Source organism: Sciurus vulgaris (genome assembly GCF_902686455.1).
Source record: "Sciurus vulgaris genome assembly, chromosome: 3".
Lineage (NCBI taxonomy): Eukaryota > Metazoa > Chordata > Mammalia > Rodentia > Sciuridae > Sciurus > Sciurus vulgaris.
In genome coordinates, this window is record NC_136463.1 from 65529539 (window position 1) to 65554417 (window position 24879).

Sequence of the window (24879 nt, forward strand, 5' to 3'; positions counted from 1 at the left end):
TGGTTGTTTACAACCTGTGATCTATCCTTTAGTTCACATTCAGTTTATATTTGTTTTGCCTCTTCAAACTATTCACATAACTATTACGTCATCTGGGTCGTGATTTTAATCAATATGAGGGCAAGAACCATGTCTTGAATTATTTGCCCAACCTCCCTGGTATGGAAATGTCATAGTATTTTACATAGTTCATGTAAAATACAGTGGTTTAAAAAATTATTTTGACTTCAACTGGAGAAATATTTGAAAACAGATTTTGTTTTACTCATGTGAAACTGTTTTAAACTGTTCACTTATATAGGTCAAGGATGAAGTATTTATGAACATTTTAGTTAAAGTTATCTATGCAGTGGAGTTATTCAAATTTACCTTTGCTTTCCACAATCATATTTTTATGCTGGTACCTTTACAGGTCCTTTGAGTTTACACATATAACTCCCTACTGGAACTGTGCAAGTTTCTTCAGAAGATATATTTAGTGACAGTGAAGATGGATATTTTCAAAATTATTCTCATTTATAAAGTTGGTTATAGCACTTTCTTTTCTCTTAAACTCTTAATTGGTGTGTTGAGGATTTAGAGCATAAGTAATAAATATTTTCTGAAATTACTTCAGGATATAAATTTCAAAGATCAAGATCTTCATGAGGTTTATGCAAAATGGGAGGGAAAGATTTGTGGAAACCTCAGGGGTAAGGAAGAATGCTGCCAGAGGAGAGAATAAGACAGAGGAGAAATAGTGAAAAACAGTAAGTGCTTAAAAGACTGCATAGCTGGGAAGCGTCTTAGGTAGATTGAGGGGTCTGTAAATTGACAATGTGTGATGCTGATTTTCAGCAAATCGCAGGGGAAATTCAGATGACTGAGTGCTTTTCTCATGAAATGCTACCTTCCTCTTATACAACATATCCTATTTATGCAGTTCTAGTTAGACCTATATTATTGGGGAGGTGATTTTTTTGTTCACTTAGTTGTAAAGTTAATGAGGACTACAAGTGTAATTAAAGACTTCCTATATTAAGTTGTCAATTTTTTTCTTAGTCATTTATTTCCATTAATAAAACCAGGAGTGTATTACCTGGAGAAGGGTATTAATAATTGGTCTCCTAATGATGTTCAGTGTATTAGTAAGGATCACTAGCTAGGCCTAATTTAAATTAAGAGTTAGATCCCATTCTGCTTTCTGACTGCTTTATTTCCATACCTGTGTCCCGCTACAAGTAGGAGTTTTTCCTGTTCTTTTCCTCTTGCCTGCCTTCCTTGCCTGTCTTCTTTTTTTTTTTTTTTTTTTTTTTTCCCCCTAAATCTACTTTTCCAACCTTTTGTTTATGGAAGTCCAACAGTGACATGCCTGCAATCTTAGTGGTAAGAATTAGACCTATGGTCTGGGGTTGTGGCTCAGTGGTAGAACACTTACCTTGCACGTGTGAGGCACTGGGTTTAATCCTCAGCACCACATAAAAATAAACAAATCAATAAAGATACTGTGTCCATCTACAAATAAAAAATAAAAAAAAAAGAATTAGACCTAAGAGTTTTAAGCATCTTCTCTATATTTATTAATGTAGCATAATGACCCCAGCATCTAACTTGTATCTTAACTGCTCATAATTAGGCACAGGTTTAATTTTAAAGTTACATAAAGCAGTCTTCCATAAGGCTCCTCAGTTCTTTTCACCAGAAATTTCTCTAACAGAGAAAAGTGAATGAGAAAAACCTGACAAATTTCTCTAACAGAAAAGTGAATGAGAAACGTCTGACAGTCTGGAGATAGAGTTTAAAGGATCCTACATATTACTTGAATTCTTATGGTTTACCTTATTTTTCATGCAAATGTTAACATATTTTTCTCTTTTACTATAACACTATTACTTCCCACCACGTAAAATTGGTGCTCTTGAAAATAAGCTTTATAGTCATTCTTTGACTTTAATAATCTCCCATGCTGAGTCATGACCCAGGGCACGTGTATCCCAGTTTAAAAACCAGGGTCTCTCAAGAGAAAAAGGACATTGAAAAAGATGTATTGTTGACATGCCTGTAACATGAGATTAGAAGCTGCTGTACAAAGAAGGAAAGGGAGAGGGTCATTCAGGTAGCCACCTGCCAGTGAAGATTTCACTTGTTTGTTGATTTTTCAACTTAATTATATCTCTCTTAAAATTTGTTAGATGACATGTCTATTCTACCTAATATATCAGAGGACATCTAATTAAGAGAAGGAATAGGAATTTGTACATTTTCCCCATGTCTCTGCTACATCTTTTTTTTTTTTTTTTTTTTTTTTTGGTGGGGTTTCAGGGATTTAATCCAGGGATGCTTACCTACTGAGCTACACCAACACCCTTTTTATTTTTATTTTTTAAATTTTAATATAGGATCTCACTAAGTTGTTTAGGGCCTCACTAAATTGCTGAGGCTGACTTTGAACTTGCCATCCTCCTGTTTTTAGATTCCTGAACTGCTGGGATTATAGGTATGTGCCAACATGCCTGACTCCTACCACCTATCTTAAGGTTTTTTCTGATTGTAATACATGAATTATAAATGAATTAGTAAGCTAAGATTTTAGGGAACTTATTTAGATAGGCAAGTAAAAACCAGAAGCTATGAAGGAAAAGATTGCTAGATATGACTGTTTAAAACAAAATAAATAGTCAGGTGTGGTGGTGAACACCTGTAATTCCAGTGGCTCTGGAGGTTGAGGCAGGACGATCACAAGTTCAAAGCCAGCCTCAGCAAAAGTGAGGCGCTAAGCAACTCAGTGAGACCCTGTCTTTAAATAAATACAAAATAAGGCTGAGGATGTGGCTCCGTGGTCGAGTGCTCCTGAGTTCAATACCCGGTTCCAAAAAACAAAAACAAAACAAAACAAAAAACCCCGAAATAGAACCTACTACTTTAAAAACAGGGTGATGATCTAGTTCAGTAATTTATGACTGTTATTGACAATGTGGCCCCATTGTTCTGTTTCTATTAGAAGTCAGTTGTACAAGTCTCTAAAATGATTGCCCATATGACAATGTGGGGTGGTTATGGCTATGAATATTCTTATGTAAGGAATTATTATTTTTTTATTTTAAATAATCATATAATAAATAATGTTTGAAAACATTATAGAAAATGGAACACCTTGTTGAAGAATATGTCCCACAATACTTGGCCTTTGTTTTATTTTAACCATTCATTCCACAAATACTTATTAAGCATTGCTGGAAGCTGAATATACAACAGTGATCAAGACATAAGTTCCCACCTTCAGCCTTATAATGCAGCCCAACAAGTAAACAGGTAGTGTGAAAATTGCTGCACTAGAGTGCTACAGAAGGAGCTGTGGTTGCACTTGGAAAAAGCATGGAACCCTGGTCTTAGATGCAAAAAAGATCTCTAGAGAGAGGGACATGCAAGATACAAATCTGAAGGATGAATAGAAGTAGGGAAGCAGAGGAAAAGGAAGTTGTTCTAGACAGAAGTAACAGTATAGCATAATTTAAGAGACAAGATGGCATGGTTTATTGGAGACTCCACAAGAATTTCAGTATAGGAAAATTCACTTGCAGTTGAAATACTTAATATTTGAAACTAAATAGTATCATTTTCCAACATGTAAGAAAGAAAATGCGTGTAGTGCTAGCATTGGTTGGAAATAAAGGCATACTACTTCAGAAAGTCAGCCTACTAGATTACCCTTGCATCTTTAATGACAGTCATGTGGCAAAAATTCAAAGCAGAAAAAGTTTTTGGTACTCTGCAAAATCTAGCTTTGGCTTCTAAAAAATCCTCAATCCTTTTATTTAGTTATAAATGTTGATGATTGATTGTCCTAGTTAGTGAGAACTGAACACTCCCACCAACACCCCCCTGCCCTCAATTATGACAGCTCCTCAGCCTGTGAGGCAAATGTACATATCAGAACCTCTCTTTAGCAGCCTCCCCTTCCCTCACCTCTAATTTTGAAGGGATATGAGTCTTTAAGATCAAATTTCCTCTAGTTGACCAAAAGGAAATGGAAGAATCTAAATTGATATTTAGGCTGTGTTTAAGATGTCCCTGAGATGGATGATTGAGGTTGAGATAAGGTAGCCAGTAATGAGTGCTGCTGTTGGTATTCCAAGTATGCTTGCCCTATATAAGCATGTGTGTCTTATCAGCTCAGTCAGATTCCCAAAACCTCTTGGTTCATTTTGCAGTTAAGAAGCATTTTAGGGCTGGGGTTGTGGCTCAGTGGCAGAGTGCTTGCCTAGCATGTGTGAGGCCCTGGGTTCGATCCTCAGCACCACATAAAAATAAAAGGTATTACATCCACCTACAACTAAAAATTATTTTTTTCAAAAGCAGGATTTTATACCACAAAAAGATTTTTGTGGAAGATTGGTCTCATAGCTTGGGCTCTGTTCAAGGGTGAAGGCACTGAAAATGGTCTTGAAGCAACACCACCACACTATTTGTTCTCTCAGTATTTTCTGTAAATGCAGTGCTTTCTCCAGTTTTACAAGTGTAAACTTGGGCTTGTCTGCCCTCTAGTGGACATCTGTGGTTACATTAGCCAGTGTTTTCTGGTTTTAGGAAAAAAAAATTGGTCTTAAAAATTTCAGCTTGTTTCCATAAAGAATTTTTTTATTGCCACAAATTCAACATACTTGTAATTCTACCCAGTTTTCTTAGATGCCTATAAATACCTTCCCTGGCTTCCCCATCAATGGATAAAGTTTAAAGCCCTGCCCCCTGCAGTTTATCTTTGGTGCCTACTCCAAGGCAAGCGCTGGTTTTCAACTAAGCTAATGAGCTCACTGCCACCCACAAGGTGTCAAATGTATTTCTGTTGTTCTTTCATTTTGCTCAGGTCTCAAATTTCCTACCAGTCCCTGTGTCTTCGAGACAGTCAAGAGTGGACTCAAAATTCAGTTTACCCTGTGAATCCTCTATCCTCAGTGATGGCTATCTTCTAAATTCCTGTGACATGGACCTCTTGTGCCATACATTTGTATTGTATTTTTTTTTTATCAACTTTCCAAATATGCCTACCTTCCTCTTGAGTAGATATTGGGTCACACTTTTTGTGTCTCCTGTGGACTCTAAGAGTCAATGAATATGTTTTTCATTTTCCATCAAAGATATCCAGTATCTTTTCCCCTATTGAAGGCTAAAATGTTACTTGTATAGCTTTAAATATGAATATTAACATAGTAGCAACTCATGTCCCCTCTAATGAAAAATATCTTACTAATATACCTACTTATTAAATATTTGAATTTCTTTTTGTCAGAGTCATTAACTACATTTGTCTACTCCTTAGTTTAAAAACGATTTTAGGAAATTTGAGAATAGGCCAGGTGTGGTGACACATTCCTGTAATCCCAGTGACTCCAGAGTCTGAGGAAGGAGAATTGTGAGTTCAAAGCCAACCTCAGCAACTTAGCAAGACCCTATCTCAAAATTAAAAAAAATTAAAAAAGGTCTGGGGATGTGGCTCAATGGTTAAGGGTCTCTGGAATCAGTCCCTGGTATAAAAAAAAAGGAAAATTTGAGAACTTCATGCCATTAGTTTAGGAATATTTGGTAAAAGTCAGTGTCTCTTCATTACCCATGTCTATGTGTGTTGGTCTTATGTTTTTATTTGTTAATGGTTAGTCCTAATCTAATTCTTTTATCCATAAATAACTAGAATGTTTAATATTGAAAAAGAATACATAATAGATGGATTTATTTGGCCTACCCTAGGCATTATCATTGCCTCTTATAATTTAAATTTCTTATAGAGGTATGGTAATCATGTGTATGTAGCAGAGAACTGGTGCTAAAATTAAAACAGGGCTAGGCAATTGGATTGTAGTTAATAGTATAAACAAATAAAGGAGCAAATAATACAAGCAATTGAACATACGGGCACTATTCTCAGGGTGAAGGTAAAATCAGAGTCCAGAAGTTTTAAATCAAAGTTTAGAGAACTGCTGCAGGTGTAGCTCAGTAGTAGAACATGTACTTAGCATGTATAAGGCCTGCATATGTGCATGCACGCACATACACACACACATACACTTTAGAGAACAAAAAAGATGTGGCTATAGGTAGAGGAGGAGATACTTAAAATATTTAACAACTAGTGTGACTCAGTCATCAATCAATCAGAATAGGTGGAAACAAACCCTGGAAGCCCTCTGCTGTGCCAGGTGTTAGATTTCTTGTTTCTGGATATTGAAATAGTCACAGAGGCTCTAGGAAGCTCCTATTTATCATCTAGATAGAAATATCCCAGTATATTAACAATTAGTACAGGGTAGTCAGTATGTCTTAGATGAACACAAGACCTTATGACCATACTGAGGACTCAAGCTCAAATGAAGGAAATGGACCAAGTGTGGGGGGGGGGGCCTTCAGAAAAAGAAATTTGAATTTCACCCGGGGGAAGGGGAGCAGGATCTGGACAGGGAAATAACTCAAAGACAGAGTTTTAGGATCAGACCTCCATCAGTGTACCTGGAACCTGGAGCATTCCTTTAATGCAAGAGGAATGACTTGTTCTGGCAAAGGAAAAACAAAAACAAAAACCTAACTTCCCAAACTGAAGACTGATTCTGCTACTTACTGTTAGGTTACTTTGAGCAAATTATCTCACTTCCATGAGGCAGTTTCATTAGCTGAAAAGAAAATTCTAAACATACCTATGTGACATTCATCTCATGGTAGTATTAAATGAGATAATAGTTAGGAAAAAACTTTTAATTATGGAGAACCAAACAGTGGCACAGAGGAAGTCTTATTATCTTGTGATTTTTGCTGCTTGCTCTCTGACCAATATTGTCATCTTGGATTGACAAATCAAGTATATGACTATAATTTAATGGGGATTAAGCGTATGGCATGATGAAAGTAGACTAAAGTTTATTCCTTAGTTTTACAACTTATTGGTCATCTATGGAGCTTTTTAAATGTAGATTTCAGGGCCTCATACCTTGTAGTGTGCTCATAAATTTTTTAAAAAAGCTGTACTCTGCAGGAACTGGTTTGTAGCATTTTCTGATTTCACTGATAAACATTCCCACTGTGACCAATTTCAAGCTATCAATGTGAGCCTCACCAAATGCTTGAAAATCTTATATAATTGTTAAATCTAATAATCTAGCCAGCTTCAGCACACTATTGGTCCCACTTCAGAGCTAAAGAATAAGAATCTGTAGGTATGAGGCATGGAGATTTTTTATTACTAAAATGTTCTGAAATAAGAGCCTGGGGTTGTAGCTCAGTGGGAGAGCACGCACCTAGCATGTGTGAGGCACTGGGTTCAATTCTCAGCACCACATATAAATAAATAAATAAATGTCCATTGACAACTTAAAAAATATTTTTAAAAAAAAGTTCTGAAAGAACCAGAGGTAAGAATCAGTAATGTGAAATTCTTCTCTTATATGTCTGAAAGATGTGCCAAGTGCAGAACACAATTAGACTTGTTGGTTGCCATTTAAAACCAAGGTATTCGATCTCTGGTGATAGATAGCATAACAACTGAATAGAAATTGTCACAAGTGGGTAAGTTAATTGTATAGATTAGATAATTTATTAAGTGAAATAAGTTTTACAGATAAGAGGCATCCAGTGACTGATCCACACCTGTTATTCAGGTTTTCTATTGGGCACTGATTAGACTGTGATGTCTCTTAAATGAGTTGTTTTTAGAATTACAGCTATTTCAGGTGGCTCAGGAGACTGAGGCAGGAGGATTGTAAGTTCAAGACCAGCCTAAACAAATTAGTGAGGCCTGAGGACTTAGTGAGACCCTGTCTCAAAATAAAAACATTTTAGAAAAAGGGCTGGGGATGTGACTCAGTGGTTGAGCAACCCTGAGTTCAATTTCTGATTCCCCCCCCCCAAAAAAAAAGAATCACAATCTTTTCAACAAATTTTAATCAAGTTGGCTTTCTTGTTGAGGAAGTAACTCACTGATCATTCCAATTGTGAACATATATATATATATATATATATGATAGATATATGTGTATATATATCATATGTATATTTTAAAGGATTTTAAAGAAAACTATGAGAAATAGTGTGTATCTCTCAGAGGTTTTCTTTTGCTTAAAATCATAGGCAAGAAAGTTTGTTTATTCGGTTTCTTAAACCATATCATAATAAGGGCATGGTATGATCCTGATTTCACTTGTAAGTATTGCAGGGTACACTGGCCTTCCTTTTTTTTTTAATTTTTTTTATTTTGATGCATGTTATATTTCTATAAAGTATGATTAGGTTGAATCTCTATTTTGGTTCCTGATCTCGACCAATAATCTACGTCTTGATCTAAATTAGAATTTAAAACAAAGTCATATTATGTTGGAACTGCTACTTTAATAGAATCCAAGACTATGTGCACTGTGGGCTTTTGATATTGTTTTTCCAAGCTTTTAAGACAAAGCTCAGAAGATATAAGTGCCCCCATTCCTCACTCCGATCCTTGACCATACTGTGTGTATTGCCCTCTGTAAAATTATCCCTGTGGGCTGAGTGCAGTGGTGCATGCCTGTAATACCAATGGCCCCGGAGGCTGAGGCAGGAGGATCATGAGTTCAAAGCCAGCCTCGACAAATTAGCGAGGCCCTGAGCAACTCGGTGAGACCCTGTCTCTAAATCAAATATAAAACAGGGCCAGGGATATGACTTGGTGGTTAAATGCCCCTGAGTTTTATCCCCAGTACCAAAAAAACTAAAAACAAAACAAAACAAAAAACAAACAAACAAAAAAACCTCTGTGGCTTTCAGATTATCTTGCACTGAACTGAAATCGCCTTTTTTTTTTTTTTTTTTTTTTTGGTATCAGGGATTGAACCCAGGAGTGTTTAAACACTGAGCCACATCCCCAGCCTTGTATTTTATTTAGGAACAGGGTCTCACTCAGTTGCTGAGGCTGGTTTTGAAATTGAGATCCTCCTGTCTCAGCCTTCTGAGCCTCTGGGATTACAGGCAGGCGCCACCAGTACCCAGGGAGAGTCAGCTCCTTTGCCTTCCTGGATATCACTGTAGCCCTAGCCTTTAGAAAATTCTACTTCAAAGCAGGGTATGATGGGACCCACCAAAATCCCAGTAACTTGAGAGGCTATTCAAACATTAAGGAGAAAAAAAACCAGAATTACTGTATTTGGAGATCTATCATGTGTTAGAAACACTTCTGCCTTTTTTCTGTGCAAAAGCATTTTCCATTAAAATATAGAAGGCATTAAAATATAGAAGTCATTATAAGCCATGGAAAGATACGCTGTCTTCTCTGGCTTCCTGCCTCCCTGCATCTTAGGATATAGGTAAAGTCTGATTCTTAATTTAGAAGCAGCTTCTGACTTTATCATTTATTGGTTTTGTGTAAGTTTTGTGTGGTACATATTAAACAAAATAACATATAAAGACCTTGACCTGTACTGATGCTCAATAAATGTTTACCCCTGTAGACATAATTGCTTTTAGCTATTGGCCTGTAAGGAACCATTAAGAGTATTTGGGGGACTGGGGATGTGACTCAGTGAAAGAGCAGCTGTGAGGATTCAATCCCCAGCACAGTACATGCATACAAACACATAACATACACACACACACTTTTTTTTTTTTTAATTTTCACTTCTCTGCAAACTCTTATCACATTTCTCATAAGAAAAAAAAAAATCAAAGAGCTGAAAAAATTGGAATTATTTCTCTCAGTGTGGTCATTTTAGGAATAAGAGCAAGTGTGTGTGTGTGTGTGTGTGTGTGTGTGTGTGTGTGTGTGTGTGTGTGACTGGGTTCAATTCCTAGTACCATGAATGAATGAATGAAAGAAATGTCAAGGAACAAATTTAAAGAAAAAAACTCAGTGTCACTAATTTTATGATCTTTTATTACTTTTCCTTCATGTCAATATTCTTTTCTCAGTGAAGATCTGTGTAATATAGTAATATATATTAATTCCTAACTATGGCTAGGAAGAGGTAAATGTTTTGTTTTCAATGAATTAGGAGGCAGTATATTGTTTGTTTTAATTCTGGCTTCATCATGTGAGTTTCCCTGAACAACTTATTTCCCTGTTATGAATTTTGGTTTGTTCTATTTGTAAAGTATCTGTTGAGTCTAAATTGCTATAGACTATGGGACTGGGGATGTAGCTCAGTGGTAGAGTGCTTGCCTAGTATATGCAAGGCCCAGGGTTCAATCCAGTACAGCACACACATAAAAAAGTTCTAAGACTATTATTTTCTGTGCCACTAAAAAACAAACAAACAAAATCCAAATATTGCAGTTAAATTATTAAATGCCTTTTTATACTTACTTATTCTTTGTTATGTGTGTATGAGAATCAATGAAAAATATAGTACCATCAACCCTCTGAGTTTTTAACAAATAAGTAGGATAATGTACTTAAAAAGTGTTGTGCACAGTGCGTGGCATGATGGAAGTATTCAACGAGCAGTAGCTACTATGTTGATGGTGATAGCAGTTTAATCAGGAGCACTTGGAAGTGGTACATTGTTCAGGTTGTTCTTTGGAGATAAGAATCATAGGTCATCTTGAAATTTGTTGCTGTTAGTCACTTATTTTGGAATTGAAATAGCATAACAATAGCATAATATGTTCAATTGGTTTTCAGAGGTGGTTGTTTTAATGAGTAGCATTTTGTTATCAATGAAATGTATTTGTAAACTGATGTTATTTCCTCCAGGAGTAAGTTTCATTGGCATCAGCCTCCTGGGTTGGAAGAAGTCACCTTTTATGAAGAGAATTTAGTTTAAGTGTAGAACAATATAAATAAGCTATTCCCACATATAAAACTTAGTAAAAATTTCATTGGTAATACTATGATATGAAACTTAAGGTTTTAATTTTTTTTCATGTTCTGTCTATACAGGAGGCAGACAGTGGGGAGGAAGAATGTCGGTCACAGCCCAGGAGGTATGTGTATTCATTATATCATTTAACATTTTGTTAATTGTTTTTTCCTAGATATTTTCTTCAGTCTTGTCAGATTATTATCCTGGATTTCTAAGACGCTTCATTGATCTTTCAAAAATGGGACTGCTTTAAGAATCCAGTTACTGACTCAGAAATATTTAAAATGATAATTATTTTAAAAAGATGCAGATTCAGTGGGAGAGAGTTCTTCCATAGCATGCACAAGGCCCTGGGTTGACACCATTGCTGCAAAAAACAAAAACTATTTCTGTTATTTCATTTGAATAGTCTTTAAAACCATGTCTCTCCCACAAGAAAGAGCCCTGGTAAAATCTGGATGGTCACTTAAATATTAACCAAACTTGTATCCTCTGAATTCAATCAGTGAGCCATTTCAAATGATACAAAGAATGAATACAATATAATGTTCATTGTAAAAAACCTGGCTAAAGGGAATGCATCTTTAATGATTAATTATCAGGTATTTGTTGATGTATACCTTCCTCTTTTAAACTACAACTTTAAGTGAACATAGTTCCTTTTTGTCAATAACTGAGGCTACTGTCAATATTTTTCCTGTCTTAAAGCTTAAAGCTCAATTCTCACTCTCTTGGGGAAGATCTGACAGTAAAATGGCCTTCTTTTGCATCGGGTTAAGAGGTAGAAACCCAATTGAAATTTTACCAGAGGCATCATAACTTTATTCCCATTAGAATGAAAAAAGATTCCAAAGGATCTTTAAATTTCTAGTAGGTAAAATTTGGGTTAACTTCAGGCTTTATGTATTAACTTAGAATCTACTGGAATAATTTATATCCAAAAAATTACATAATGATGGAACAATGAAAATCTTTTCTCATATTCATGGCACTGAGTTGTCAGGCCATTAAAAACCAAAAGGCCTGTTATAAAGTTGTTGGCAATAATTCATTAATGCGTGCAGCACAGAATGTTTGCAAACTTCTATTCACAAGACAAGGATTACTTACAGAAATAAGAAATAAAGAAAAACCTAGTAGCACCCGTTTTGGAAAATCATATTTTTCTAGTCTTTACAATAAACTCAATCTGTCAGGCTGTTCCTCAGTTTAATGGCTTTCGTCTGATTCAAAGCAGTTTTTCTTACTTGCTAATTCAGTGTCCCTTGATGGTGTGGAAGAGGTTGATTTTTGTCTATTTGACTGCTGAAAGTCATTCTGGCATTCTCCATCACTTACCACAGAATAAACTGTCATTGAGTCTTTTCATTGAAACTGCCTGAACTCATCTTGTCAGTTTGGGGGTTCAAATGTGATTTGTAGTAGGGAATTGAATAGTAAACAGGATATCATTGCAACTAAAGGCAGTTTCATTTAAACAGATGCTGCTCATTGAGAGTTGTAAGTTAGAAGTAATCTTTCAATATAATTAGATCAAATTATGATGACTTTAAAGACCAATGTTTACAGGCAACAATAAGAACAAAAACGGGTTAGATTACATCAAAGTTTAAAACTGGGGCTGGGGTTGTACTTCAGTGGTAAAACACTTGCTCAGCGTGCTTGGGATCCTGGGTTTAATCCCTAGTATGAAAGGAAAAAGAAAAGATTTAATAAAACTTTTATAAAAGGACACAGTCAACAGAATGAAAAGGCATCCCACAGAATGCAAGAAAATATTTGGAACTCATACAGCCGATAAGGGATTAATATCCAAAAATATATAAAGATCTACAATTCAACAATAACTAAACAATTTTAGCTCAGGTTGCTGTAACAAAATGTCTAGACTGGGTGGTTTAAACAACAGTCATTTATTTCTCATAGTTCTGGAAGCTGGGAAGTCCAATATCAAAGTGCTAGCAGATTCTCCAGGTCTCTGGTGAGAGCTATCTTCCTAGATTTTAAAAAAGCCACCTTCTTTCAGTGTCCTCAAGTGGCAGAAAGAACGAACTCTGGTCTCTTCCTCTCATAAGGGCACTAATCCCATTATGGGCAGCCTGCCCTCATGACCTCATCTAATCCTAATTACTTCCCAAAGGCCCCATTTCTGAATACTATAACATTGGGGTTTAAGGCCTCAACATATGAATTTGGGGGAAAGGGAATATAAACATTAAATCCATAACATTTCCTCCATGGTCCTCAAAATTCATTTCCTTCTCAGATGCAAAACACATCCATTCTGTTGGATGGAGGCACCTGCCTGTAATCCCAGCGACTCAGGAGGCTGAGGCAGGAGGATCCCAAGTTTTAGGCCAGTCTTGGCAATTTAGCAAGGCTCTAAGCAACTTAGTGAGACCCTGTCTTAAAATAAAAAATAAAAAGAGCTGGGGATGTGCCTCAGTAGTTGAGCACCCTTGAGTTCAATCCCTGGTACCAAAAAAATAAGTTCATTCTTTCCATGTCCCTGAAAGTCGTAACATGTTCCATAATTAATTCTAAAGTCTAAAGTCCAAAATCTCATTTAAATCAGATATGAATAAGACCAGGTATGATTCATCCTGAACCAAACTTTACCTCCATCGATTAATCGTAAAACTAGATTAGTTATATGCCTCCAAAATACATTGGTAGTACAGGCATAGGATAAATATTCTCATTCAGAAAGGAGAAAATCAAAAGGAAGGTAGGAGTGTTGTATCGTAAGTGTGTCCAACACTTAGCAAGGCAAATTCCATTAGATCTTAAAACTTGAGAATAAGCCTGTTTGGTTTGAAGCTCTCTTCTCCATATTCATAGAGTGGCACCTCCTCTGATCCATGGAGTGGCTCTACTCTGTCAACTCTGCTGGGTGGAGGTAGAGGCAACTTTACTCCATAATCCCCAACAAATTTACTCCCTAAACCCCACTCTGGGCCTGTGATGGGAGTAGCAGCCCTGATGATCTCTGAATTGCACTGGGGGTCCTTCTTCCCTTTTTTGGAAGGGAAATGAATATTTACAGCTTTCCTTCATTACATCTCATTTTCTGTTTCCTTTAGTGCCAGATGGTAGTGTTCCTGCTTGCATAATCTCATCTCTTCTGTCTTCTATTGAAAGGGATGACAAGGTCTGTAGTCCACACCCACATTGACCTCCTTATCAAATGGTATATCAGCCACATAATTTGTGTTCTCTTCCAAATAGTTTCTCAGTTTTTGAAATATAGAAGAAATATAGACAAACTAATAATCTTTAAGTTTTGGTTCCTTTTTGTTTAATGATTCCTTGTTCATTTCTCTCTTCTTGCACTTTACTGTAAACATTAAAAAAAAAAAAAACACTCCTTTAGCACTTTGCTTGGAAATCCCTTTAGCTAAATATTCAGTGCTTTTGCTTATAAGTTCTATTTTCCATGAAACGCTAGAAAATAAACACAATTCAGCCAAGTTGTTTGCCAGTTTTTAACAAGGATCACCTTTTCTCCATTGTCCAGTAATGTTCCATCCATATATCTGCCAATATTCTGTTCATGATTTATTTATGTCTTTAAAAGAAGATAGAAATATTCTCTCTAGCTCTCCTTTGTTCTTTCTGAGCCCTTATGAGAATTCCCTTTAGCAGACCCTTCATAGTATCTTTTTTTTTTTTTTCTAGTATGCAACCTAGAACTCTTTCAGCCCCTACCCATTACCCAGTTCTAAAACCACTTCTACTTTTTTGGGTATTTCTCATAGCAGCACTTCACTTCTCAGTACCAAAATCTTTATTAGTCAGTGTTCTCCAAGGAAACCAAACCAATAGGAAGTGTGTTAGTGTGGGGTGGGAAAGAGAGAGAAAGAAAAGGAGTGGGGGGCAAGATTTATTAAAAGAAAATGGCTTACATGGTCATGGAGGCTGAAAAGTATCAAGATCTGCATATTGGAGATGCAGGACAGCTAATGGTATAATTCTAGTCCAAGTCCAAAGGCCTAAGAATTAGAACAGCTAATAATGTGAGTTCTAGTCTTAGTCTTGAGTCCAAAAGCAGAAAACCAGTGTTCTCACTCAGACTGTTAGGCAGAGAGAATTTGTGTTAATCAGCCTTTTGTTCTCTTCAGACCTTAAGTGAATTGAATGAGGCCCACCCACATTTGGAAGACAAATCTGCTTCACTCAGTCTAAGTCAAATGTTAATCTCATCTAGAAACACCCTCATAGTCAGAATACTATTTAAACAAATATCTGGGGACCCTGTAGCCCAGTCAAATTGATAAATAAAATTAACCATCACACAATCCAATTAAAAAATGGGAAGAGAATTTGAATAAACATTTCACCAAAGAAGATATGCAAATGGCCAATAAGCTCAACATCACTAATCATTAAGGAAATGCAAATCAAAAGTATAGTAAGATACCACCTGACACCCATTAAGATGGCCACTATCAAAATATATAAACAAACATTGGTGAGGCTAAGAAGAAATTAGAACCCTGGTATACTGTTGGTGGAAATGTAAAATGGTACAGTTGCTATGGAAAATAGTGTGGTGGTTCCTCAAAAAGATTAGAAATAGAATTAACAAATTACTAGCAATTCTGCTTCTAAGTATATACTCCAAAGAATTGAAAGCAAGGTCTCAAAATTTTTTATACCCATATTCATTAGCAATATATATTTACAATTTGTAATAGTCAAAAGCTGGAAGCAACCCAAGTATCCATTCACAGATAAACAAAATATGGTATATACAGACATTGGAATATTATTCAGCCTTAAAAAAAAAAAAAAGAAAATTCTCATGTGTGTGGGATTTAGTTTTGTTTGGAGTTTTTTTTACTGACATAATTGTACAAATTTATGGGATACAGTGTCATAATTCAATAAATGTAAGCCATGTATAATGATCAAATTAAGGTAATTAGCATTTTCCTCTCCTTCCATATCTACCATTTCAAACCCCTCTCTTATAGTTCTTTGTAAAATATATCCTAAATTGTAGAATATAAGTGTAGTCACCCCACTGTGCTGCAGAACACCAGAACTTATTCTTCCTATTTAAGTGTATTTTAGTACCCATTATCTAAGCTCTGTCTATCCTTCCTCACTGCTACCCTTTCTAACCTCTAAAGACCACTAGTCAGTCTACTCTGTTTTTGTGAAATCAACATTTTTAGCTTCAACATATAAGCAAAAATATAACTTTATTTGTCTGTCTGTGCCTTGCTTATTTGCCTGACATAATGTCCTCCAGTTCCATTCATGTTGCAGGAAAGGGAAGGAAATTCTGACATGCTAAAATGTGAGTATACCTTGAGGACATTATATTAACTGCAATAAGCCCATCCCAAAATATAAATACTATATGATTCCACTTACATGAGGTAGATAGAGTCACATTCATAAAGACTAGAAGTAAGATAGTGGTTACTAGAGTCTGGGAGAGGTTAGGAGTGGGAATTTATTATTTAAAATAAGTATGGAGTTCCATTTTGGAAGATGAAAAATGTTCTGAAATAGGTAGTGGTAATAGCTGCACAACAATGTGAATATACTTAGTGTCACTGAACTAAGTATCTACTGAGTATATACTGAACATTTAAAAATGATTAAGATGGTTTCATGTTGTATACACTTTACCATGATTTAAAAATAAATAGTATATTCATGCCACACTAGCTCCTTTATGTGATACTTAAATTCTGGTTCTATTTTCTTTCTCAGAGGGTAGACATAAAAATATAATTACAGAAAATCAGATTGTATATTATTAACTTATTGGTAAGAGATAATTGGAGGGGCTAGAGTTGTAACTCAGTGGCAGAGTGCTCACCTAGCATGTGAGGCACTGGGTTCAATCCTTAGCACCACATAAAAATAAACAAAATAAAGGTATTGTGTCTACCTTCAACTAAAAAATATTTTTAAAAAAGATAATTAGACAAAATTGAATGCTAGTGTTCTTTTGCATATTTATCAACTCACGGCTTTCCTTATTGAATGATGACCTACTTTACTAACTGGATAACAGGCCAGGAATGTAACTACAAAACTAAAACATATAAAATATCAATATTCAACCATTTTGACCTATAAATAGCTTTCATATGAATCAACCTAATAAAATTATAAGATAAGTAAAAATGAACAAAGGGCATATACCACCGAAACAGATTTTTGAAATCTCAAGGCACTTCTTTAAAGATGAATAACAATGATAGAAAACAAAGTACTTTGGGCTGTTAACTTAGAAAATAAAAATTTTAATTGTAGGAGAGTGCTTCCATTCCTCTGTGTACCATATCCAAGCTAAAAATTTTATGAAGGAATGACTTTTAGCAAATTGTCTTAGAACCAGCAGTTTATAGTATTATACAGTAATATATCAAAGATCAAGGGAAATTTTCTTTTCCAAACAAACAAAACCCAAATGGATGCTTAAATCATTCAGTACCATTATTACCTTTTTCCTCTTAATACATAATAGGTTACAGAAATCTTTTAATTATTCTAAGAGTGAAGAAATTATTTTTCACTCTAAGATTAGTTTATTCCTCGAGTCTCCCATGGACAAAAAAAAAAAAAAACACTATTCTTTAAAATTTCTACACCTTTGAAAACTTGATCTTCTCCCCAGGTTTTAAAAACATAACAATGAAAGCAAAATTTGCAGTAGAGGGGAGGAAAAGAGAGAGAGCAATGTAGATAAGAGGTATTTCTGGAAAAATCTCTTAGAAGAGTTGGGTCTTGATGAAAGAATGGAATTTAGATAGGAGAACAGAAGAATAGAAAAGCATTCCAAACACAGGTGGATGAAGAGTGGAATGACATCCTCAGAAGTCTGGAAGTAGATGCTAATGTGTTTTAGGAACAGTAAGAAAATAATTGCCTATTATACTAAAAGCAGAGGAGTTTTGATTTGACAGATTTGTAAGAAAAAGAATGACATGATTGCCAGAAAGAGTCTGGCAATGTCATATAGGGTATGAAAATAGATAGGAAAAATACTTAGGAGACTTATTTAGGCAAAAGGCTAGACCTCATCTGAGATCAACACTAGGACAGAAACTGTTATCTTGGTCTCCACAACAGTTAGCATATATTTGTCACTAAGGCTTACTAAGTGAATGAATAAGAATACAAGAATGTTGATATCTTTTGTAGAATTAATATAGTTGAGAAAGAGAACTCTTGTGAGAAGATATATGAAAAGTTCAACTTTGAACATGTGAAACAAAGGACAATATTCAAATAGAAAAATTTGAATACAGTTAAAACATAAGGGTTTGCTCAGAATGTAGCTCAGCGTTAGAATGGCATGGGCAAGGCTCTGGGTTCAATTCCCAGCACCACTGCCTTCCCCCTGCAAGACTCATAGAATAAGGACAGGTCCTCAGATATGAGATAGTTTTGCACTGGCACTGTGTTATTAATTTAATTTGTGATCAAATTTTTCCTCCAGATATTTGTTTCTGGTACTTCATCATTTTTTTTTATCTCCTATGTGCCCTGTTTTGTTGTTACATTTGACATATGACTTCATCTTCATTTAATTTCAGTCTATTTGTAGATATAATTTTTTCTATGAATTTAAATATGATGACAGCCAAGTGTGATGATGTACACCTATAATCCCAGCTACTCAGGAGGATGAGGCAGGAGGATCTCAAGTTCAAGGCCAGCCTGGGCAACTTAAGTGAGATCCTGTGTCAAAATAAAATTTTAAAAAAGGTCTGGGGATGTAGCTCAGTGGTAGAGCACTTGCCTAGTATGCTCAAGCCTTGGTTTTGATCTCTAGCTATGGATAAAAAAAAAAAGTGAATTTTATGGTTATGCAAGTTATATAAATAAAGCTTATATAAAATATTTTTAAATAAATATTATGATAATAAATTATTGGTCATCTTGCATCTGTGAAAGGAAGGCTAGTATACTTCTGTGTCAATATATGAAGAATATGAGTATGAGTGCTATACTTAAAAAAAAAAGTAGAGAAAAGGAAGGGCCATTGTAAATATGAGCTGATAATTTAATCCTAACCTTTTATTTTTTTAAGTTTTGAACCAATCTCCTACTTACAGAAAAGTTACAAATACAGTACAAGAAACTTGTTTTCCTGACCCATTTGATGGTAAAATGCTCCCTCACCTGTTTTTCATTTTAAGAAATAGAGTGATGTTATTAACATTTCATAAAGGAGCCAACTATTGTCTTCTAATGGGAGATATGTATATATACATAGAGAAAGAGAGAGAGTTTCCACCCCCCAAAGTAGAGCTTTCCATGTACCATGTATTAGAAACTAGCTGTAACAGATCACATTGAAGTTGTCTGTCTTTTGCTATTGTCCTTTCTGTATCTTGACGGAGCTTCCTGCCATTTCCTACCATGCAGGATTATTCTTTCTACCCAGAGGTCTACTCCTTATAAATGTTTAAGTGTGGCCACCAGGGGGTGTAGTGAGCTGTTCCCCAATCTTGATTTCTACTACTGTGGAGAGAATTCCCTCTGAGATAAGTGTATTTTTAAAGGCTCTTTTCGTAGCTACTCAACTGGCAGTGATAATTTTCATTTCTCCAAAGTGCTTTTTGTTTCTGAAGAATGTATTCACAGACCTTATTTATTTTATATTTCTCCGACCTTTCCTGCATGCTTCTTAAATCTGGTTTGAAAAGCAAACCTAATTATCATAACCATAATGAAATTAGGTATATCTTTTTTTTTGGGGGGGGGTGCTGGGGATTGAACCCAGGGCCTTGTGCTTGCGAGGCAGGCACTCTACCAACACAGCTATACCCCCAGCCCCTGAAATTAAGTATATCTTTTAAAGCTAGGCAAATAATTTTACTTTTTTCCCTTCTAGATGTTGTTATTTATGGCATAAGCCAAAAATAAATAAATAAATAAAAATAAAAACAAAAAAAAATAAGGTAAATATTCCCTAAACTCCTTTTTTTTTTGTTTTTTTTATTGTAAATAAATGGAATACATGTTGTTTCTCTGTTTGTACATGGCGTAAAGGCATGCCATAATCATAATTGTGTAATCATAAATTTACATAGGGTAATGTTGTTTGATTCATTCTGTTATTTTTTCACTCCCCCCACCCCTCCCACCCCTCTTTTCCCTCTATACAGTCCTTCCTTCCTCCATTCTTGCCCCTGCTCCGTAACCCTAACTCTAACCCTAACACTGATCCCTCCCTCCCCCCATTATGTGTCATCATCCACTTATTAGCGATATCATTCATCCTTTGGTTTTTTGAGATTGGCTTATCTCACTTAGCATGACCAATTTCATCCATTTGCCTGCAAATGCCATAATTTTATCATTCTTTATGGCTGAGTAATATTCCATTGTATATATATACCGCAGTTTCTTTATCCATTCATCAATTGAAGGACATCTAGGTTGGTTCCACAATCTGGCTATTGTGAATTGAGCAGCTATGAACATTGATGTGGCTGTATCTCTGTACTATGCTGATTTTAAGTCCTTTGGGTATAGGCCAAGGAGTGGGATAGCTGGGTCCAGTGGTGGTTCCATTCCAAGCTTTCTAAGGAATCTCCACACTGTTTTCCAGAGTGGCTGCACTAATTTGCAGCCCCACCAGCAATGTATGAGTGTACCTTTCTCCCCACATCCTCACCAACACCTGTTGTTGCTTGTGTTCTTGATAATCGCCATTCTAATTGGGGTGAGATGGAATCTTAGGGTGGTTTTGATTTGCATTTCTCTTATTACTAGAGATGTTGAGCGTTTTTCCATATGTTTGTTAATTGCTTGTAGATCTTCTTCTGTGAAGTGTCTATTCATTTCCTTAGCTCATTTGTCGATTGGGTTATTTGTTTTCTTGGTGTAAAGTTTTTTGAGTTCTTTATAGATTCTGGAGATTAGTGCTCTATCTGAAGTATGATTGGCAAAGATTTTCTCCCACTCTGTAGGCTCTTTCTTCACATTGCTGATAGTTTCCTTTGCTGAGAGAAAGCTATTTAGTTTGAATCTATCCCAGTTATTGATTCTTGCTTTTATTTCTTGTGCTATGGGAGTCCTGTTAAGGAAGTCTGGTCCTAAGCCGACATGTTGAAGATCTGGACCTACTTTTTCTTCTATAATCTGCAGGGTCTCTGGTCTGATTCCGAGGTCCTTAATCCATTTTGAGTTTAGTTTCATGCATGGTGAGAGATATGGGTTTAGTTTCATTCTGTTGCATATGGATTTCCAATTCTCCCAGCACCATTTGTTGAAGAGGCTATCTTTTCTCCATTGCATATTTTTGGCCCCTTTGTCTAGTATGAGAAAATTGTATTTATTTGGGTTTGTGTCCGTGTCCTCTATTCTGTACCATTGATCTACCTTTCTATTTTGGTACCAATACCATGCCGTTTTTGTTACTATTGCTTTGTAGTAGAGTTGAAGATCTGGTATTGCGATACCCCCTGTTTCACTCTTTCTGCTATGGATTGCTTTAGCTATTCTGGGTTTCTTATTCTTCCAGATGAATTTCATAATTGCCTGCTCTATTTCTGTAAGGTACATCATTAGGATTTTAATTGGAATTGCATTGAATCTGTATAGCACTTTAGGTAGTATAGCCATTTTGACAATATTAATTCTGCCTATCCAAGAACATGGGAGATCTTTCCATCTTCTAAGGTGTTCTTTAATTTCTTTCTTTAGTGTTTTGTAGTTCTCATTGTAGAGGTCTTTCACCTCTTTTGTGAGATTGATTCCCAAGTATTTTATTTTTTTCGAGGCTATTGTGAATGGGGTAGTTTTCCTAATTATTCTTTCCAAAGATTCATCACTTATGTATAAAAATGCATTAGATTTATGTGCATTGATCTTACATCCCGCTACTTTACTGAATTCACTTATGAGTTCTAAAAGTTTTCTGGTGGAATTTCCTGGTTCCTCTAAGTATATAATCATATCATCAGCAAATAGGGATAGTTTGAGTTCTTCTTTTCCTATTCATATCCCTTTAATTTCTTTGGTCTGTCTAATTGCTCTGGCTAGAGTTTTAAGGACGATATTGAATAGAAGTGGTGAAAGAGGGCATCCCTGCTTTGTTCCAGTTTTTAGGGGGAATGCTTTCAGTTTTTCACCATTTAGAATGATATTGGCCATGGGCTTAGCATAGATGGCCTTTCCAATGTTAAGGAATGTTCCCACTATCCCTAATTTTTCTAGTGTTTTGAGCATGAAGGGGTGCTGTATTTTATCAAATGCTTTTTCTGCATCTATTGAAATAATCATGTGATTCTTGACTTTAAGTCTATTGATATGGTGAATGACATTTATTGATTTCCTGATGTTGAACCAACCTTGCATCCCTGGGATGAAACCCACTTGATCATGGTGCACTATCTTTTTAATATGTTTTTGTATGTGATTTGCTAAAATTTTGTTGAGAATTTTTTGCATCGATGTTCATTAAGGATATTGGTCTGAAATTTTCTTTCCTCGATGTGTCTCTGTCTAGTTTAGGTATCAGGGTAATATTGGCTTCATAGAATGAGTTTGGGAGGGTTCCCTCCTCTTCTATTTTATGGAATACTTTGAGAAGTATTGAATGAGCTCTTCTTTAAAGGTTTTGTAGAACTCGGCTGAGAACCCATCTGGTCCTGGACTTTTCTTTGTTGGTAGGCTTTTGATGACTTCTTCTATTTCATTAATTGAAATTGGTCTATTTAAATTGTGTATGTCCTCCTCGTTCAGTTTAGGCAATTCATATGTCTCTAGAAACCTGTTGATGTCTTCGAAATTTTCTATTTTGTTGGAGTATAGATTTTCAAAATAGCTTCTAATTATGTTTTGTATTTCAATCGTGTCTGTTGTGATATTTCCTTGTTCATTCCGGATTTTTAGTGATTTGAGTTTTCTCTCGTCTTCTCTTTGTTAGTGTGGCTAAAGGTTTATCAATTTTGTTTATTTTTTCAAAGAACCAACTATTTATTTTGTCAATTTTTTGTATTGTTTCTTTTGTTTCAATTCCGTTGATTTCAGCTCTGAGTTTAACTATTTCCTGTCTTCTACTACTTTTGGTGCTGGTCTGCTCTTCTTTTTCTAGGGCTTTGAGCTGTAGCGTTAGGTCGTTTATTTGTTGTTTTACTTCTTTTATTAAATGCGCTTCATGAAATAAATTTTCCTCTAAGTACTGCTTTCATAGTGTCCCAGAGATTTTGATATGATGTTTCTTTGTTCTCATTTACCTCTAAGAATTTCTTAATTTCCCTCCTAATATCTTCTATTATCCATTCATCATATAATAGCATACTGTTTAATCTCCAGGTGTTGGAGTAGTTTCTGTTTTTTGCTCTTTCATTTATTTCTAACTTCAATCCATTATAATCTGATAGAATACAAGGTAGTGTATCTTCTTGTATTTGCTAACATTAGCTTTGTGGCATAATACATAGTCTATTGTAGAGAAGGATCTATGTGCTGCTGAGAAGAAAGTGTATTTGTTCTTGGTTGGATGGTATACTCTATAAATGTCTGTTAAGTCTAAATTATTGATTGTGTTATTGAGATCTATGGTTTCTTTGTTCAATTTTTGTTTGGAAGATCTGTCCAGTGGTGAGAGAGGCATGTTAAAATCACCTAGTATTATTGTGTTATGGTCTATTTGGTTTCTGAAATTGAGAAGGATTTGTTTGACATACATGGATGAGCCACTGTTTGGGGCATAGATGTTTATGATTGTTATATCTTGCTGATTTATGCTTCCCTTAAGCAGTATGAAATGACCTTCTTTATCCCTTCTGACTAACTTTGGCTTGAAGTCCACATTATATGAAATGAGGATGGATACACCAGCTTTTTTGCTGAGTCCATGTGCATGGTATGTTTTTCCCCATCCTTTCACCTTTAGTCTATGGGTATCTTTTTCTATGAGGTGAGTCTCTTGCAGGCAACATATTGTTGGATCTTTCTTATTAATCTAATCTGCCAGTCTGTGTCTTTTGATTGATGAATTCAGGCCATTAACATTCAGGGTTATTACTGAATGATTTGTATTCCCGGTCATTTGGTTCATTTATTTTATTTATTTATTTATTTGACACGACTTGGTTCCTCCTTTATTTGACAATTCCTTTAGGATAATTCCTCCCTTTGCTGATTTGCTTCTTTGTTTTTCATCTCTTCCTCATGGAATATTTTGCTGAGAATGTTCTGTAATGCTGGCTTTCTTTTTGTAAATTCTTTGAGCTTTTGTTTATCATGGAAGGATTTTATTTCATCGTCAAATTTGAAGTTAAGTTTTGCTGGGTATAAGATTCTTGGTTGGCGTCCATTTTCTTTCAGGGCTTGAAAAATGTTGTTCCAGGCCCTTCGAGCTTTTAGGGTCTGGATTGAAAAATCTGTTGATATCCGTATTGGTTTCCCCCTGAATGTAATTTGGTTCTTTTCTCTCACAACCTTTAAAATTCTGTCTTTATTTTGTATGTTAGGTATTTTCATTCCCTCAACTCTTGACTTTGCAAAACCAACTTTTAGAAAAGTTGTTTTCCTTGATTAGGATCTCCTGATATGTATGATTTTTTCTGACCCTGGTACATACATACACACACACACATACACACACATTTCAAGGTAAAAAAAATTACATCTGTATGTGTATGTATGTATCCCTTTTGTGTGATTATTTTAAATTTATTTTAAAGGAAATAGTCATTTTAGAAAGGTTTCCTATTATAACCCAAATTAGCTCTCAAATTGACAGTGTTTTCATATAATTTCTTTTAACATTCATATTTCATTAACATTTTTCATGATCTTGAAAGATAAGAAAAGCATCTGATGGAGAATTTTTACAAAGTGAAATTAAAGAGCATTTAATAAATAGTTGTTGAATATCAGTATTATTTTTAGAATACTCTTAGAAAGAGTGCCAAAAATATATTTTTCATATTTTCATTAGAAAATAAGACTTCTGGGGGCTGGGGAGATAGCTCAGTCGGTAGAGTGCTTGGGCCCTGGGTTCGATCCCCAGCACCCAAAAAAAAAAAAAAAAAAAAGATTTCCCTGATAAGATTTCCCTCTTCTGATTTATCCCAGAACAGCATCTATTCTTTAAATTGTG

At 35.3% G+C, this 24879-nt stretch overlaps 1 protein-coding gene and 1 long non-coding RNA gene across 8 annotated transcripts in view; one reads left to right on the top strand and one right to left on the bottom strand.

Annotated features, from left to right (window-relative positions):
* The window catches only part of SSH2 (slingshot protein phosphatase 2), a 248250-nt gene that overhangs the window by 96722 nt on the left and 126649 nt on the right, over window positions 1-24879 (top strand). For all 7 annotated transcript variants that reach the window (XM_079130762.1, XM_079130756.1, XM_079130755.1 and 4 more), the window contains one exon: window positions 10865-10908. In XM_079130762.1, the coding sequence (XP_078986888.1) occupies window positions 10865-10908 (44 nt within the window). The remainder of the gene's footprint in view (window positions 1-10864; window positions 10909-24879) is intronic.
* LOC306656125 lies at window positions 10941-24363 on the bottom strand. Its single transcript, XR_013762414.1, has 3 exons — window positions 24267-24363; window positions 18322-19736; window positions 10941-18287 (listed from the first exon to the last, which is right to left on the bottom strand). It is a non-coding gene; the product is annotated as an uncharacterized lncRNA (long non-coding RNA).